The 18,032-nt window shown below is 50.2% G+C and overlaps 7 protein-coding genes across 7 annotated transcripts; 4 read left to right on the top strand and 3 right to left on the bottom strand.

The window, feature by feature from the left end:
- The first annotated feature begins 386 nt into the window (after positions 1–386).
- On the top strand, positions 387–2,017 carry COCSADRAFT_38718 (uncharacterized protein). Its single transcript, XM_007703908.1, has 3 exons — positions 387–906; positions 1,130–1,492; positions 1,567–2,017. The coding sequence occupies exons 1-3, from the start codon at positions 649–651 to the stop codon at positions 1,822–1,824; spliced, it is 879 nt and encodes a 292-aa protein (XP_007702098.1). The 5' UTR covers positions 387–648; the 3' UTR covers positions 1,825–2,017.
- A 653-nt stretch (positions 2,018–2,670) lies between these two features.
- COCSADRAFT_183075 (uncharacterized protein) lies at positions 2,671–5,820 on the top strand (the record flags this gene model as incomplete). Its single annotated transcript, XM_007704096.1, has 2 exons — positions 2,671–3,481; positions 3,548–5,820. The coding sequence occupies 2 exons, from the start codon at positions 2,671–2,673 to the stop codon at positions 5,818–5,820; spliced, it is 3,084 nt and encodes a 1,027-aa protein (XP_007702286.1).
- Positions 5,821–6,353: 533 nt separating this feature from the next.
- On the bottom strand, positions 6,354–8,388 carry COCSADRAFT_38717 (uncharacterized protein). Its single transcript, XM_007703907.1, has one exon. The coding sequence runs from the start codon at positions 8,162–8,164 to the stop codon at positions 6,533–6,535; it is 1,632 nt and encodes a 543-aa protein (XP_007702097.1). The 5' UTR covers positions 8,165–8,388; the 3' UTR covers positions 6,354–6,532.
- Positions 8,389–9,372: 984 nt separating this feature from the next.
- On the bottom strand, positions 9,373–10,024 carry COCSADRAFT_38715 (uncharacterized protein). Its single transcript, XM_007703906.1, has 5 exons — positions 9,836–10,024; positions 9,685–9,747; positions 9,606–9,617; positions 9,531–9,545; positions 9,373–9,478 (listed from the first exon to the last, which is right to left on the bottom strand). Exons 1-5 carry the CDS (start codon positions 9,974–9,976, stop codon positions 9,461–9,463), a joined length of 249 nt encoding a protein of 82 aa, XP_007702096.1. The 5' UTR covers positions 9,977–10,024; the 3' UTR covers positions 9,373–9,460.
- A 630-nt stretch (positions 10,025–10,654) lies between these two features.
- Positions 10,655–12,387, bottom strand: COCSADRAFT_147102 (uncharacterized protein; the record flags this gene model as incomplete). The annotated part of the gene is made up of 5 exons (XM_007704095.1): positions 10,655–11,480; positions 11,530–11,785; positions 11,837–11,944; positions 12,041–12,127; positions 12,174–12,387. 5 exons carry the CDS (start codon positions 12,385–12,387, stop codon positions 10,955–10,957), a joined length of 1,191 nt encoding a protein of 396 aa, XP_007702285.1. The 3' UTR covers positions 10,655–10,954.
- Positions 12,388–13,447: 1,060 nt separating this feature from the next.
- On the top strand, positions 13,448–15,303 carry COCSADRAFT_147100 (uncharacterized protein; the record flags this gene model as incomplete). Its single annotated transcript, XM_007704094.1, has 6 exons — positions 13,448–13,712; positions 13,761–13,765; positions 13,814–14,010; positions 14,061–14,145; positions 14,192–15,126; positions 15,179–15,303. Exons 1-6 carry the CDS (start codon positions 13,464–13,466, stop codon positions 15,301–15,303), a joined length of 1,596 nt encoding a protein of 531 aa, XP_007702284.1. The 5' UTR covers positions 13,448–13,463.
- A 680-nt stretch (positions 15,304–15,983) lies between these two features.
- Positions 15,984–17,031, top strand: COCSADRAFT_201441 (uncharacterized protein; the record flags this gene model as incomplete). The annotated part of the gene is made up of 2 exons (XM_007704093.1): positions 15,984–16,156; positions 16,236–17,031. The coding sequence occupies 2 exons, from the start codon at positions 15,984–15,986 to the stop codon at positions 17,002–17,004; spliced, it is 942 nt and encodes a 313-aa protein (XP_007702283.1). The 3' UTR covers positions 17,005–17,031.
- Between the last annotated feature and the right edge of the window lie 1,001 nt (positions 17,032–18,032).

Raw genomic sequence — 18,032 nt, 5'->3', positions numbered from 1 at the left:
TCGATAAAGCGGTGTTCTTTTTTCCCTGGTTTTCCTTGGGCATAATCATGCCAAGGTGGTCGTATCGCATGACTGCTTTTTAGCGCTGCATGTTGGCCTAGAGGAGTGTCACATCACATAACAATACCCCCAAATCATCAATTCACGTAAAATCCATTTTAATTCTACATGCATATGAAATGTGACTTTTCCTTCATCATGACAAAACCAAATAGTTGAACAGATGTATTAATACAGAGGAGTAAGAGTAAAAAACATTACGTTATCAAACCCACCGTTGTCTGCCAACACAGCCACGCAGCCCACCCACGCCAAATTTAGCGTGGCGCAGGGCACACCCGACATACGCGTCAGCCTTTTTGAACAACGCCCTCTGCCCGCCTGTTTGTTTATTTGCCATTCCTACCCCACAACTTCTTTCGTTCAGCCACATAGTAAACGGATCAAACCAGACAAATATAACGATCTAACATTTGTATCTTGCATTTCCCCTTCCTCAGTCGTTTTCTCTGGAATATATCTGCCTGTTTTGTTATACGTACGTACAACTCCCGGTTGGGGATCCATTCGCTTGAAGGCCCGGCGTGAAGACGGTGTGTGCCACCGCATCAACAGAAAAAAAGAGACGGGAAAGTCAGAAAAAGAATCATGGCACCGACACTTGCTTTCGAATCTAATATTGGAGAGTTGGCGCGGAGAGCAGCTGTTTTATCGTCTTCGTCTTTCGCTGCTTCGTTTGAAGCTGAGACTTCATCGGGATTGTACGCGCGGCATGGATTCGCGAAGAGAGATCTATCTGTCAACCACACCCAGGGTGTTACGCTGGGTGTGATAGGAGCTTATGTGGTTGTTATTGCGTTATTGTGGAATTTACCGTATGTGAGGTGGGTGTTGTGGCCGTTTAAGGTATGTTTGTTTCCCTTTTAATCCTCCGTCCCCCATTCCTTGCCATAAAGTCTCCGCCTCTATCTTTATCTCGTATCATTCCCTTGAAAGTGAAAAATCGTCCGGGAAAGAGAAAGAGAAAGAGAAAGAGAAAGAGAAAGAGAAGAATACCCGCAAAAGTCCCTATGATGGATTGAGGAGGAGATGGTAGTGAACTAAGATGTGGACTGATGTGGTATAATAGATGCTCGTCATAGCCTTCCACGAATTCTCCCACGCAATCACCGCCGTCTGCACCGGCGGCCGCGTCGAATCCATCTCGCTCGACCCCCACGAAGGCGGCGTCACGCACATGCGCGGCGGCAAGCAGATCGTCACGCTGCCCGCTGGCTACCTGGGCTCCTCGCTCATCGGCGCCTTGCTCACCTTTTGCGGCTTCAACATTGTCGCGTCCAAAGTAGCGAGTATCGTGCTAGGTGTGTGCTTTTTGCTGACGCTGTGGTGGGCGCGCAAGGATTGGCTGACGATTTTGACGATTTTGGGGAGTGTGGGGTTGTTGGTGGGCTTTTGGTTTATTGAGCATGGGGAGGCGTTGAGATTTTTGGTTGTATGTTTTATACCCCCTGCTTTTCCCTTTTTCTCACTGTGTTATGTGATTGCTAATTCGTGTGTTTAAAACAGCTTTTCATTGGTGTCATGTCCTCGCTGTATAGCGTCTGGGATATCTGTGATGATCTTATTCTGCGCAAGGTAAATTCTTCAGACGCGAGTGTCTTTGCGAAGCGCTATGGAGGCTCCTCGCAGTGCTGGGGCGTCATTTGGTCGATTGTGTCGCTGCTGTTTATGGTTGGTGGTATTTTGGCTGGGTTGGCGGCGTTTAAGCAGAGTTTTGAGCAGCAGCAGAAGGATAGTCAGGGGTTCATTCCTACAATGCGGTAGATGAAGTGGTCATACATAGGGCAAGCTATAATGCTGTTTGGAAAATATGGATTCATGATATTGGTTGATGAAATAGATTAGTACGTATACTATGATCTCCCTCCCTGGGGTTAGCAGAACATCCCACCACGTAGAATCATGAACATCGTTCAAGCACTACCAACTCAATCCCGCCATATAATGAAGACTAAGCTAGACTGGAATTACACTGCGGAAGTGTCTTTGCCTACTATGTATCTTCAAAACAAAAAAACACAGCATTGTTGGGTTTGCTTCTTTCATAAAGTGCGGCTTCTATTTACATACTCCCGGGTTTTCACGTAGCAGGATTTTGTACGCTAAGCAGTCTGCATTGTCTCTTAGGAATAAAAATAGCCGGACAAAAAGTGCTCCTACTATAACTGTGTAACGCCTTAATAACATTGACACTACGGAATGCCTAGCTTAAAAATTAAGGAAATAAATACTAATATATGAAGTAAGACTTCTGGTACTTTTTTTTTAGATTTTATACCGTTGCTTATAGTGGATTTTACTGTAACTTGAGCTGATGTTGGACGTAGTTTTTATCCGGCTATTTTAGTTCCCCAAGAATCCCTTGTACTACATCCCTGCGATGCTAAGACTGCTAGAGCTGTGGCGCAGGCTGGCCATCATAGCCTGTCCTGATGCTTAGCAAAGCGAGGCAGTATACTCTTCTCCCCATGTGTGAACATGCACGTACCCCGCATCTATAAATGGCGGCACGAGAGAGCGCAAACGATTGGTCTAACAGCTTGTCAGGCCGCCGCGCTTCCATGCTATCCAGCCTGATGTGGCCAAGGACCGAAGCTCCTCCATCACAACATGCGACTGCTCGAGATAAAACATGACGACACGATCGCGCTCACAGAGGACCTGGTGGGCGCAAGCAACGTGCCCGCCTACGCCATACTCTCACACACCTGGCTGTCTGGTCAGGAGGTCACCTTCGACGAGTTTAATAGAGGTCTTGGACGTGACAAGGCTGGCTTCGACAAGATCCGCTTCTGCGCACAACAGGCTCAGCAAGATGGCCTGCGGTACTTCTGGGTGGATACGTGCTGCATCAACAAGGCAGATCCTGTCGAGCTTCAGCATGCGATCAACTCCATGTTTCGCTGGTACCAGAGAGCGACTCGATGCTATGTTCTTCTAACAGATGTGCTTGGTGTTGAGCCAGCGATTGACCGTGTACCCAGCATACCTGCTTGGGAAGGAGAGTTTAGGCGAAGCCGCTGGTTTACTCGAGGTTGGACGCTCCAAGAGCTGCTTGCCCCACGTATTGCAAGCTTCTACTCGAGAGACTGGACGCATCTAGGCGACCGAGACAACCTAAAACAACTCATCCACGAGATCACAAACATCCCCTGTTCTGCCCTTACTGGAGCCTCATTAGATACCTTTAGTGTAGAGGAGCGCCTATCTTGGTCGAACCAGCGTCAGACTACGCGTGAAGAAGACAAGGCGTACTCGTTGCTGGGTATCTTTGGCGTCTTCACGTTCCTCAACTATGGCGAAGGTGAGACCAATGCTTTTAAAAGGCTACGAAAAGCGATCGCAGAAGACTCGCAGGAATTGTCCCAGCTACAGGCGTCAGCGGGGAGTCTTGGAGGGAGCCTCACCACCTATACACCTGGTACGTACAAAGGCAGTCGGATAAGTATCTTGTTGTGTGTCTGATGTGTTTGCGCTGACCTGTCAGCTGTCCACAAACCCTCCTACTACATACCGTTCTCAAGGAACCGATACTTCGTTGGAAGGAAAGAAGAGCTTGAGATCCTCAATCAGACGCTGCTGGAGGGCACAGGTTGCCAAAAGATGTCGATTGTGGGACTCGGTGGGACTGGAAAGACTCAGCTAGCCTTGCGGTTTGCATACACAATCAGAGAAACCATGCCAGCCGTCTCGATTTTCTGGATGCCTGCACTCAGCATGGAGAGCTACGAGCAAGCCTGCGTAGCCGTTGCCACTGCTTTACACATCAGTCAGGCGGAAACGAGTAAAGACAACGTAAAAGAGCTAGTGAGAGAGCATCTAAGTGCGGATCAGGCAGGACCGTGGCTACTTGTGCTCGACAACGCAGATGATCACGACATCTTATATGGCACCGAGCATGCTGCGGGCATCATCGACTACCTACCGGAGAGTGAGAAGGGCATGACCGTGTTCACTACACGAGTGCAAGAGTTAGCCGTGTCGTTAACGCGAGGTGACGTTCTAGAACTGGGGTCTATGAGCAGACTAGATGCCATGAACTTCTTAGAGAAGTCTTTAATCAGAAAGAACCCCACTGAGGAATGCGAAGAGCTGTTAAACGAATTGGCGTACCTCCCTTTGGCCATCGCCCAGGCTGCCGCGTACCTGAACATGAATAGAACAACTATTACAAGGTATCTGCGGCTGCTGAGACACACAGAGCAAGATACCATTAGTCTGATGAGCAAAGAGTTCCGGGACCAAACACGCTACAAGGGCTCGGCGAACGCAGTGGCCTCGACGTGGGTGGTATCGTTCAGTCAGCTTCGAGAGCGCGATATAGTGGCAGCAGATCTGCTAGCATTCATGTCGTGCATTGAGTGGAAGGCAATACCACAGTCGCTGTTGCCGAAGGTGCAGTCGCAAGAGCGATTAGAAGAGGCTATTGGCACGCTCTGCGGGTACTCGTTTGTATCAAGGCGGGAAGGCAACAACACTCGTGAGGTTGATGGAGGAGAAGAATGGTATGATCTGCATCGACTCGTGCATCTAGCTATCAAAGTTTGGGTAGAAAAGTGTAGTAGTGCTGCAGGTGTGAGCCAACAAGCTATGGCGCATGTTGCCGAGGTCTTCCCGACCGACGAGTTTGGCAATGAGGCCGTCTGGAGAGCATATATGCCTCACGCACTACGACTACTTGACACAAAAACATCTGTTGATGCTGAAAGCAGAGCCAAGCTAAGTCATTGGGTGGGACGATGCTTAATGGTCGACGGTAGAGTTCTAGAATCAGTGAGATGGGCGGAGGAGTGCTTGCGGTGCAGGGAAGTGCTAGATGAAGATGATCCAGATCGGCTGGCAGCGCAGCATGCGCTTGGTATTTCCTACCAGGAGAATGGACAGGTTGAGGATGCTATAAGATTACTAGAGCATGTAGTTAAGATACGAGACACTACACTCGCAGAGGCTCACCACAATCGGCTAGCGTCGCGGCATGCGCTTAGTATTTCCTACGCGGAGAATGGACAGGTTGAGGATGCTATAAGATTACTCGAGCATGTAGTTAAGATACAAGACACTACACTCGCAGAGACTCACCCCAATCGGCTAGCGTCGCAGCATCAGCTTGCTGTTTCCTACGCGGAGAATGGACAGATTGAGGATGCTACAAGACTACTAGAGCATGTAGTTAAGATACGAGACACTACACTCGCAGAGACTCACCCCAATCGGCTAGCGTCGCAGCATGCGCTTGCTGTTTCCTACGGGGAGAATGGACAGATTGAGGATGCTACAAGACTACTCGAGCATGTAGTTAAGATACGAGACACTACACTCACAGAGACTCACCCTAATCGGCTAGCGTCGCAGCATCAGCTTGCTGTTTCCTACTACGCAAATGGACAGATTGAGGATGCTACAAGACTACTAGAGCATGTAGTTAAGATACGAGACACTACACTCGCAGAGACTCACCACAATCGGCTAGCTTCGCAGCATGCGCTTAGTATGTGCTACTACGCGAATGGACAGATTGAGGATGCTACAAGACTACTAGAGCATGTAGTTAAGATACAAGACACTACACTCGCAGAGACTCACCCCAATCGGCTAGCGTCGCAGCATCAGCTTGCTGTTTCCTACCAGGAGAATGGACAGGTTGAGGATGCTATAAGACTACTAGAGCATGTAGTTAAGATACAAGGTACTACGCTCGCAGATACTCACCCCTTTCGGCAAGCGTCAGAGGCCTGGTTACGCCATATGACTTCTGATTGAAAATAAATTCCATTTCGTTCTTTCCCCAACATCCTTGTCTCGAGTAGTTTTGGCAGTGTTTCTTGACGTAACGCTTCAACATGTCTCAGGCGGTCAGATGCCTCAAAAACTATATCCCAAGGACAAGGCTCTAGGGACACACACATAAGCATACTGATAATTGCAACTCGACAAAAGATATGTATATAAATCTCGTTAAACGCGTCTCAGGGGCTGCACGAGTTACTCTGCTCAATGCCAACAGTGCCTGAGGACCCTACCTTGCATTGTCTAGAAGGATGTTCTGATAGACCTATATGTATCTGAACCATGTGGAGTTTGTAGTAGTAACATCACTCGCAATCGGGGATTTCTCCAGGAGTATCGCTAGACTATACAACGGTGGGTTGAAGAAGTTGTATTGCTTCAAGATTTTCTTCATACCTCTGTGGCTGTGCCATGTTCTAACTACTAACCACACGGCGGAGGCAAGGTTAAACCTTTTTCTCCTCGTACATGACACACCTTTCCAAGGACAAAAAAAAGGTATCATTCCATGGCTGAAATAGAAAGAAATGTCGCTTGGGCATTTATATTAGACTACTACGGAAGAGAAACCCAGTTTACCAGCCAAGCAAAACAACACTACTAAACATGGTATCTAGCGAGAGCAAAGAAAACACCATTATGATCGTAATCATAATCATAATCATAACCACCTCGGTACCTGTTTCTACTGTCCAGGCACATGTGCCACATTCCTAATATCCTTCGTCTCGATCCTGCCCACGGCAGGATACATATCATGCCGATCAATATAACTCTGCGTCGTCTTGACATTCTGCAGTGCCTCATTCCTACCTTCGCTCTTCGCAGTCTCAACCTGAACAAGCATGTTTTTGTCAAACTCCCCACCGTTTACACCTCCTTCTTTAACGGGAAACACCTTGACTTCACCGGCGTCTTCAGCAATGGGCGGGATACCGTTGTGCTGGCCCTCGAGTGCCAGGGTGTGAATACGGGAGTCCAGGTCGTCGGTAGGGAACTGGGGGGACTGCGGTATTGCGCCGACAGATTTTGAGCGGACGGCTTGCAGGGGGCTCATGGAGTCGGAGATGGGATCTTGGATTTCGACTGCGGAGAGGGAGCGCTGCGGGTCTACGGTAGGAACACTGTTTGAGCGCTGTTTTTCCAGTGTGGCTTGTTGGGGATTTTGCTTGGTGCTCTTGTTCCAGGACTTGAATTTGAAGGCTGAGAGCCAGCTCGGGCGTTTGTCTTTGCCCGCATTCGGGTTGATGGCGCGCTCGGCGGCGAGCTGGATGTGGGATTTTGCTTCGGGCTTGCGAGTGCCGGGCAGGAGTACTTTGGGAGCTGCTGACACGGGGGCTGGAGCGGGCCGTGTTTCCTGGACTGATTTGCGGTGGACTGATTTGTCTGTGGTTGGTTTTGCGATGCCGAGTCCTGCGCGGTGTTGGGCAAGACTGGTTTCTTTGAGCTCTTGACTTATGTACTGCAGTGCCTTGTCGATGACTTCAATGTACTCGGGATAGTCGACTTCACAGGCTTCACGAATCAAGCGGAGCTTCTCCCAGTCCTGTCTTACCGTCGGGCCGGTCAGATCAGGATGCCAGCCCATGCTTTTAAGATCAGATCGAATTCCACGATCGACTTGCTCTTTTACGCCCATGAGATCAATCAGAGCATCAACCTCTGTGCGCACTGTCTTGACATATTCGTTGAAGCGCGCAGTGTCCTTGACTTGCCAATGCGATGTCGTCATACTCAGATTCCGCTTGAGACTAGACCGAGCACCAGTTTGGGTAAGGAGATCTTTAAGCAAGCCATACTTTTCACGGAAACCCTCGAGCCGATTACTGTCAAGAGCGGGGTATTCAGCCTTGGAAAAAGTCTTTGGGCTTTTCAGGCCGTACACGCTCATCAGCTCGTCTCGTGACATGTTGCTTGGTCGGCCCGCGATCTCGTGAAGCGCCCTTCGAATCTTGGCGTTGATGACCTCTTCATCGAGCCTGGGATCGCGCACACCAAAGTTGACGGGCAGAGTTGGGTCTGGATTTGTGATTCCAGGATGGCTTGGAATCATGTGTCGTGCAATTGTCGCAGGCGGCGCAGAGATTCCCACGGCGTCTCCGAAGATGAGTAGTCTGCCCTGCTGGATGCCGAGCTTGGCAAGCGCCACTTTTTGCGCATGGTCGTGGTCTTTTGTCGGGTGGATGCGATTGAATGCCTCGACACAGGTGCTGAATTGCGAGGCCAGGGAGAAGACGTCGGTCAGCATCTGGGCCTTTGTCTTGGTCCCGGGCGGTTCTGTCGATTCGACATAGTCTGTTGTGGGCTTGGTGGACATGGTGGTTGAGGGCTGTCTGTGGCTTCGAGGGGAGGAATGAAATGGAATGGCAGTGGCAGAGAAGGAGAAGAACGGCCAGATTAAAGGGGTCTTGGACGAGGGCCTAGACACTAAGTGGCTACGTCAAGGAGCAGCGGGAAGACCTATGCATCCATCGTAATACATGGCAAGATGCAAATCAAACCAAATATTTACCGCATGTGCGCATGACGTGTGAGCGTTTGTCCAGCGTCGAGGTGTGTGTGTGTGGCGCAGCGGCGTGCACAAAGGGAGCGGGGCTTGCTGGATCGGCAGGCCGTTTATCCTGACTTGGCTTTGCTTGCCCACCCCTCATTCGCGCCCTTGGCCTACGCCCACAGCATTCAAGCATTGGCACTCTCAATGCTAGGTCTCTTGCTGCATTGTGTCTGTGGCGGTGCCACAGTGCATGACCAGAACCAGCTCCCAGAAAAATCCCTCACATTGGCAGTCCATGTCGCGCAAAGCGCGCAGAGAAATTTTCTTGGTAAATTTTGCAGCCATGGCGACAATGTCTGCTAGCCTGTTTTGACTGTATGCACATACCTAGCACCTTGCCATCTCAACACGGGGCAAAACGTAAACTAGCTACAGGCTCAGGCTGAATGTCGGCCAACCCCCTGCCCTATGCACTTTGCCTGCTTCGTGGGTGGATGTCTTGGCGAGCGCATGGCTCCTACAGCTACGATGCTGCTCATCAGGCTTGTTGACTGGAAAGAGTAGGACATTCATCAGAAATGGAGTTGGTAATTTCCTCATTCATACCATATATTTCGTGAACGAACCGGCCGATCGCCTTTTTTCTACGAAAACCCAACATCGCCCAGCTCTCCTCATTATTAACCGCCATCCTCGATAACATACATATAAAATAGCTAACTCTAGCAGCCCAACTAGCGGTGCTAAAGAGGGTGCAGCTTAAGCTCTATTTACTCTATCTATCTATCATCTAAACTACGTCTCTCCTATAGCACTGCCAGCTAGGCTGTTAGAATGATCTATTTTGTACATGATGTTATCGAGGATGGTGGCTAACGATGAAGAGAGCTGATTTTTTAACTCGATTTCTGCCTCATTTTCTGGCTATTCAGGCTGGCGGAGATTATGGTGCTCGTTACATGACCAGGCGCTATTTGAATACGGAGATTCTTACTATCTTTGCACAGTAAATCAGCGCAAAGCTTCTTAGAGCCAACCAGATCGCATTTCTTCGTGCACGAAACCCCCTCCAGGGCCGCTCGTAATATGCAACAGAGTAGCAACAAACACCCACGTACACTATTTAACCGGCCTACACTACAAACCATCAGCCTTTCACCCACCCCACCATACTCACCCATCTACTTACAACCCTCGGTCTTCCCTATTCACTCACTATCAGTACCCCTCTCACTGCAAACACCATTGTAAAATATGTACTTACAACAAGACAAGTCTAATTTCCCCCACCACCTTATTAGCCCCTCATCCCATCTCTCTCAATTTCAAACCATGCCACTTACAAGATCGAAACACACACAATTCAAAGAACAACATGTCCTATCGTCATCGCATGGCTCGTAGTTCTGTTTCCCTCCCAAACACACAAACTTATCAGCGGGGGAATTGGAGACGAAAAAGGGGCGATGTGCAAAAGACAGGCCAAGGACGTACGCGAATGCACATCAAATCTATGGGTTCGTAGCGCAGGGGGAGGGTATGCAGGGAATCGTCGATCGGGGACTGTTTGAGGGGAGCCTTTTCTTTGGGGTAGGCGTGGGTGGGCAGAATGAGAGTGAGAATGAGGAGGTGCATGTTTGGTGGTTATGTAAAGAATTGGGAGTAAGTGAGGTTGGAGGGGGTAGGAATGGAGGGTATAATGCGAGGAAGAAAGGGAAGGTTGTTTGGGGACATGGCGTATATATATATATATGTCAAGAGTAATTGTGATGCGTACCGGGACCGTTCAACGGGCGGGGTTTTTTTTCGCCTAGAGAAGTACCGACTAAGACGTCTTTACTCCAGTATACGTAATTTCTTGCCAACACGTCTCACGTGGGATAACCTAAGATCGGACAATGTTAAGTGGATTTACCATTTAGTGCATAGGTCCTGGAAAATGTTGGACATATAGGTAAATTCCCCCGATCCTCTCTGCCTTCATGTACAACTTGTGAAGCAAGTATCCTCCTTCAAAGCGTCAAGGCCACTAGCTCCAAGTCGATACCAGAATATCTCCGTAGATGACAGCAACGCTACATACAACTGCCGGACATCCTCGATTCCGCCCTGCGTACCCCCCCCCCCCACGGTTCCAGCACTGTGATCAGCCTTCGGACGCTCTTGGCATGTGATTTTGCATCATGGGATCTGACATGATTGCACAATCCACCAATCGATACCCGACTCTTGTAACGTTGATATCGCCATTAGTGCGCCGATTCGGGTTACATATGTATGGGTGTGGCGCAGGTTTCGCGGGAAGCGCCGTACCGTACATGTGGGATGGGGCGGATCCCTGTAGACATGGATGCTACGTATGTACATTACATCAGAGACTTAGCACTTGGCTTTCCGCAATGGGGCGTAGTGGGCATAGGGTCCTTTATGTGGTGTGTTAATTCTTTCTGTTGGATATTGACTTGCATTATCCGGGTCTATGTGCAGCTGACATCGGGGGATATCTTGGATGCTCCGCCCCGTATTAAGCATTTCGAAAATGCGTATTGATTTTGCGATATCATTAGGCGTAATACATTCGTTATGAAGAGAATAAGCGGGACACATTTCGAATTAGACATGGTAATAGGGACTTTTTCCTTCAGGCTTGTCCTCGCTGACGCTCCGTGCAGTGTTTGTGTCGCATATCGTCGTCTCCGTCTTTGATTTTTGCAGTTTATTGCGCTCGATGCTGAACTCATTTGTAACGACAATGTCGCTATTCTGGCGATTCAATGCACCAGGTCTGCTAGGGGGAAGTACGTCATCCTCAATGATGTTACATTCGCTGTCGCGCTGCGATTCGTTTCTCGGATGAGACACGCTACTCCTATGGCCTGTTCCGGGGTGGTGATTACTTTGCCAGATCATTGGGTATGAAAAACGCTTCGTGTTGGCTTTGGAAGCTCCGTGCGAGCCGAATAAGGGTCCAAATAAGCGTACGAATGGAGCGCGGAGCATTGGAAGACAGGCGCAAATGATACCGGCATTCGCTTCGATGACGGACCATATTGTCGCGGGAATGGGACCCCAGGTTGGATCTGGGTTGTTTGCGGATGTTGCAATGGTCGTGGCGCGATAGATGGACGCAAAGGTTACGCTTCGTACTGTTAGCAACTCGTCTTGAGCAGATCTTCCTCAACACATACAATCCACCGGTGCCAAACACCAATGCTACACCCAGCTTCTCAGTTGTGCCCATGGAGAGTTTTAGAATCTGTCGGAATGGCATGGCAAGAAGTACAAAGTCGGTGATGATTTGGACGGTCGCGTAGGAGATCCACCAGGGTTGATTGTGGAAACACTTGGCTCCTTCTATGCTGTGATCCCAGAAAGCGGCAATCGGTGTACACTGGAAGATTGTAGCCAGGGTAAAAGCAATGCCTGTAGTGACTATCCATATATCTGGGACTATTTTAGCACGTGGGATCATGTCATAGCGGTACAGACACTTACTCATGACATGGCATGCGATGCGGAAAGACGTTGTAATGATGGCGAAGATGCGATAGTACAGGCATACGACTGACATTTTATTGAACAGGAGAACCACTTTGTAAACAACTATGACAGTTAGCAGAGATCCTAGGAGCATAGCAACGCCTTGCCTAGGCAGCATTCTTATGACAGAAATGAGGAGGTGTTGATGGGTCTACTCACTGTTTGCCCCATAGAACCATTTGCGAGCCGTTATCCGAGATTCCGCAGGTAGTGTCTTCCAAGGCCTCCCATAGCCATACACAACAGCTAAAGAAGATTAGCGTTTAATATCCATACAGACCGATGAGCCTACCTTGACACTCAGTCACAGTCAGCAGAATCGAAGAAAACAAGGCTGCGATAATCAAATAGTCGTCCATTCCCAGCCCGCTTTTCTTAATAAACCGCTGAATAATGCGTGCGCCGACGAAGAAACCAGCCAGCACGACAGCCAGCACACTGGTGAGCCAGAGACCCCATCCGCGCTCAACAGGGCCTTGGGAGCCCAGGCCGACGTTGGGAGCCATGCGGAGTGAAGATGTAAACAAAGTGTCAGGAATTGTTTACAGGAACCAAAGTCCCACGGATAGCGGGGCCTGGCAGCATAACTAACTATGCTGGAGCAAGGTTGCATCCCAAGGAGCCCATGATTTGGCAGTACACAGGTACATACGCTATATGCAGGGTAAAGAACGTGAGCCGTGTGCCAGAGATACGAACCGACTCGCCTTGTGGGGGTCCAGTCAGGGTGACCACGAGGGCAAATGTTTCACTGCGACCGTGCCCTACGATTGGATCTGGTATTCCCAGTTTTCGGGACGGCCAAAAATGGGCTCTGCAGCTGTCCGGGCGCAGTCAAGATTTTCCTTGCTAGGGTGAACACATTGTCCCTTGGACTGCTTGGAAAAGGTGATGATCAGCACGGTGACATTCACGGAAAAGGTATGGGCTACCTAACAGGGCATCTTGGGTCAGATAGAGATCGGCGATACGTACTTGTTCCGTTGATGATGGCAGAACACTGGCATTACCAAACGCATTGCTCGTGCCCGTCACACTGGAACATGGTGAGAACGTTTTGCAAGGACATGGACAGGAGAATCTCCCACGGAAAGGATGCGCATAATTAGCGACTGGAAACTTGTTACAAGGCGATTAAGGCAGGTCATAAGAATGACCAGGTTCCATGCAGCTGGGAAGGACGACAGGGTGTTTTCGGGACTAGCGCCTCCACGCGAAATGGTCAATGGACACAACCGAGATGAACCTTCACCCGGAGTCGCCATGTCAAAAACGACGTCGATGCTTTGCCGTGCCCGAGCCCTACCGCGCGCCCATTGTTCATCATTTGGCAAGCTGAGTAATTTCCATCCTACCTCGGCCGGCATCCGTATCTACTCCCCACATCATTCGTCCGGCGTATAATGGATGCCGTTGACGGCGACCAAGCGACATGGGCTACCAGCTAGCCAGCCCGTTCCCGTAGCCCAGCGGCGAACCATCGTGTGGGATTTGTTCCGTTATAAGCCCGCTGCCCACCCTTTGTCGCCAGTCCAGCCACTCAAATCTTCACTGGGTCTGCCGTGGTTTCGCGTTGACAAAGATGCAGCACCTACTCCTTACGGCCGTAGCCGTAGCCTCATTTTTTGGCTCGGCTATTTCAACACCAACAAGCAAGTCACGTGTTGAGACGTCGAGTGGCATTGTAATCGGTCATCCAGCTTCTAACAAGACTCACGTGACTGAGTTTCTGGGAATTCGCTATGCTGAGGCGCCCGTAGGTGAGCTGCGATTTGCAGCGCCTAAGAAGTATCAAGCGCCGCCAGGGTCCGTGTTCGAGGCGTTGGAGTGGGTGGGTACTGTCCATGTTGCATTTCTAGAAGCATGCTAACAGATGAAGTCAGCGTATGTTTCCATGGCACCACGCGTGAAACGCATCTAACAACGTCGTAGTGATTGTCCCGCTGTTAAGCCACCCGTGTCTTCATTTCCAAACTTTACACAGCCGTCTGGCTTACGTGTGTGGAAGAACTTTGCTGCGCAGAATAACAACTCTGTGTCCGAGGATTGCCTGAAGCTTAATGTTTGGACGTCGAATGCTGGTAAAGCTCACGCAAAAAAGCCGGTGCTGGTATTCCTCCATGGTGGACGTATGTTGTTACTTTGTGCAGAGCCGAAAACTTGCATTAACACTACTTAGGTTTTCAAATTCCTGGCCCTCACAGCCCCTTCTACAATGGCCAGTACCTTGCTGATGCCGAAGACGTTGTGGTAGTGACGTTCAAGTAAGACCAATCGGCTCTAAATCCATACTTGTACTGACCATATCAGCTATCGCCTGGGTATCTTTGGCTTTGCCGGTGCTCCTGGTATCGAGAAGAATGCTGCCCTTCGCGACCACCGTGCCGCTGTAGAATGGGTGCGTGACAATATTAGAGGCTTCGGAGGTGATCCCTCACGTATTGTTATCTTCGGACAAAGCGCCGGTGGTGCTGCGGTCGATTACTGGTCGTACGCCTGGAAGAAGGACCCCATTGTTTCCGGTCTTATCCCCATGTCTGGAACCTCATTCAGCTTCATCCCAAACACGGTCGAGTACTCGCAGTCTATCTGGTACAATGTTTCCCGCACAATTGGCTGCGGTGGTGCTAGCGACGACTCTGCTTCAGTCGTAGCTTGCGTCCGTTCAGCAAACGTGTCGGCCATCCTCGCAGCAGCAGCAAGAGTTCCTGGCCTTCCTAGTGTCGGCTTGACGCAGGCGACTTTCCACCCGACTGTCGATAACCAAACAGTCTTCGCAGATTACCAACAACTCTCTGAAGCTGGTTCTTTTGCGAAGATTCCGCTCCTACTTGGCAACATCGACCATGAAGACGGATGGTACCGCATTTCTGGATGGGCAGCCAAAATAAACTTTACCAATGCCCAGTGGGATTTATTCACTGAACGTAGCTTCACCTGTCCGACTTCCCTTTCAGCTGCGTACCGTGCCCAACACGACGTTCCTACATGGCGATACAGATACCACGGCGACTGGGATAATCTTCGTCTTTACAACGGCAGCGCAGGTCTCGGGCCTCGAGGCAGCGCAGCCTACCACGGATCTGATCTTGGACTCGTCTTTGGCACTGCTCAAGATATCTCTGGTCTTCCCAATAGCCGTGCTGAAAACAAGTACAGGGACTATGTCCAGGGCGCATGGGCGGCGTTTGCTCGAGACTCGCAGCGTGGATTGACAAAGTATGGATGGCCGAAATACAAGCCAGGTGAGTTTTTTGTTTGACTCCTCGAAAAAGAGATGTATACTAACATCCACAGGTACCGCTTCGCTGGTAGAACTGGCCTACGGCAACAGTGTAAAGCCCAAATTTGTCAGTCCTTCGATTTACGATGCAGCGTGTCCTGCGAAGAATGACCCGCTGCCCGGCCGAGGCGCGTTTTAAACATTTCTTCAATCTTTAGTATATCAATCAAATTACATTAATGAACCCCTGATATCTTCCCGTCGTACCCAATCCTCTTATGCCGTCTTTCCACCACAACTTGCACTTTCTCTCCCAACCATACTATCCGATATTGATACATTGCCAAGAAAACCAATATCAAAACCCCGTTCCACACTGGGATAGTTACACAACAGCAAGCACTACCTTGCGTAAGTGGCTTGCGCACTGACGAATTCACACGTGGTGGCGTCCGTCTACCCCAGTTCCTCGGGGCCCTTGCATCCCGTTCCTACTATGACCGTACTACTAGTCCTGAGCAACGACGCATCACATAGTCGTAAATCTCTATTTAGCAGAATGGGTGACTAATCGTATATAAACTTGGACATTTCAAAGCCTTAACAATTTTGTAAACCTAGACGATTAAGCCAAGTTCAAGGGTGAGTAACTATATTATCCAAAAGCAACCGGGACTAGAATCCTTTCCCCCGCGCACACGTGGACTAGTCCGTTACGGGCGAATACTGCATGCGCTCATCGGAGGAATGAAATCCTGACGGGAAGCGCAGGTACAAAAAGGCTTCGAGAGGCCCCCCGGCGCGTAGTCGGTAGGTGCGGTAGTACCCGCATTACACCACAAAATCCCACAGAGACACATGAATACAATTGACACCACGATGAATCTAAGTAGCGCATGGCAATTCAATCCCATCGCGACTTCATGGCCTACAAACGTACTCCCAAACTTGGCTTTCTGGACCGCAACCAATGGATCGTGGGAATACCAGATCCAGCTTTCCTGGCCGCTAAATTGGACTAGTCGTGAGGAAACGTCGGTGGTGGAAACGATGTACGTCACACATCCCCCATTCCCAATCCACCTCTCTCTTCTCAATTAGTTCAACAAACTTACATGCATGGCTACATAGGTACATCTTAGATGGCAACGCGCTTGGCCTCACCGCCACCGAATCGCTGCGTCGACGTCGCCCCGTCGAGTTCAACATGCCGGATTGCATCGTGGTTAGCATCGGGTATCCCGAGACGCTCCCGGACTCGCCGTATAGTAGTCAGCGCAGCTACGATTTCCAACCTCCCGTGTGCGAGGCGTGTCCCGCGCCAGCAATCCCAGGAGTGCCTTCGAATGCAGATGGTTTTATCGAGTTCATTGATACAGCGCTACGACCTTGGATCCGAGGAAGTGCATTCCCGAAAGCGGAATTTGATCGCGATGCATTGTACGGGCATTCATTTGGGGGGTTATTTGTGCTGTATGCACTTACCGTTCGACCGGATTTGTTTGATACGTTTTTGAGTGCGTCACCTGCGCTGACCTTCAATGATGGGTATGTGTTCAATTATACGGAGTTTCTGGCGCCGCTTGTGACGCCTGGTTCTGCAAATACGACGAATGGGACGAAGCCGGCGTTCCAGATTAGCTATGGGGCGCTGGAGCAGGATCCCGTGCAGAGACGAACAGAGACAGATGAGGAGTTTGAGTTTAGAAAGGGCATTCTTGTGGCGCAGCAGATGACAACTTTGTCTCGGAAATTGTATAGTGTGCTAGAAGAGAGTCCCGCCTTGAGGGATGTTAGTCTTCGCGAGTACCCGTTTAGCGACCACGCTGCTGTTGGTGCGGCGGCATTGGCAGACGGGATTGATTATTTCTTGGACTGGTGTTCGGCAAAGTATTGTTAGGGGTCATTGTGGACTGGGGAGGAGGGGAAGTGCCGTGCGATCTAAATGTGGTTGAGGGTGCGATTGGCAGCGATGTGCATAATCGGCCCACTTGTTTTGGGACGGCGCTGGTGTGCTCATTAAAGACTGCATGTCAGGAGATTTTGGCGTGGGTTGGTGTGTAGCTTACATACACCTCATCTGACATGTCAACCTTGGTTGGATGCTGATCCCCACACGTGGTTCATACAGTGTGGTGAGATGGGTGCTGGTATGCCATGATTGTTGAAGACGTATCGTTAGACGAATGGTCAATGAGATGCAGGTCAACAAATATCACTGAACACATGTGAATGAAAGCCCTGATAAGCTCAGTTTGGCCAAGACGGCGGTCCGGCTGATTGCTGGTGGAGAGGAGCATCCCGCATATCCGGCAAAGCGTCCGAGACCCTTTTGCTGTTCATCCACCGATGTACCTTGTCGTGTCCTCGGTCCCCTTGTCAGGTGTACCATGACGTTTACATGATGAAAAGAGCACCATGGCAGCCTACAATGCTACCTTCTGACTCGCTGCGTGCTTTTAGATGTGCAGATGGGCGTGTGTAGGTGTACTGCCAGCTCAACTCCACGTTCCGCGTTAAGCGGTGACAACATCCACGATTAGGATGAATGCAGTATCTTTTGCATCAAAACTCTGTCGAATGGGTACCTGGCCGGGCTAGTTGCCCGTTTGGAAGGGTGATAAGTATGTCCCTGACCGCCTGGGTCGACGCCGTGGGGTGGTTAGTACCGGGGCCGTGTGAGATGGCGGCCAATTCACGAGTAGTGAGTGGTGGAAAGGACTGACCCCACTTTGAGTGATTTGAAGGGGACGATGGTGCATGTCTCTGGCACAGCAACGGAGAGATTCAGGGTGGTGTAGGGCGTGGCAGAGGTGGATTCATTCCACCGCTCATTGCGCCCAAGGTGGATGAGACGATGCGGGCAGAGTCCGGCGGGCGGCGCCATTGGGCGGCGCTGGTGGGGGCGTGGGACCCGCCGGGCGCAAG

This window comes from Bipolaris sorokiniana, assembly GCF_000338995.1.
Source record: "Bipolaris sorokiniana ND90Pr unplaced genomic scaffold COCSAscaffold_11, whole genome shotgun sequence".
NCBI lineage: Eukaryota > Fungi > Ascomycota > Dothideomycetes > Pleosporales > Pleosporaceae > Bipolaris > Bipolaris sorokiniana.
The sequence above is the reverse complement of the archived record's forward strand: the minus strand, read 5'-3'. Positions and strand labels throughout refer to the sequence as shown.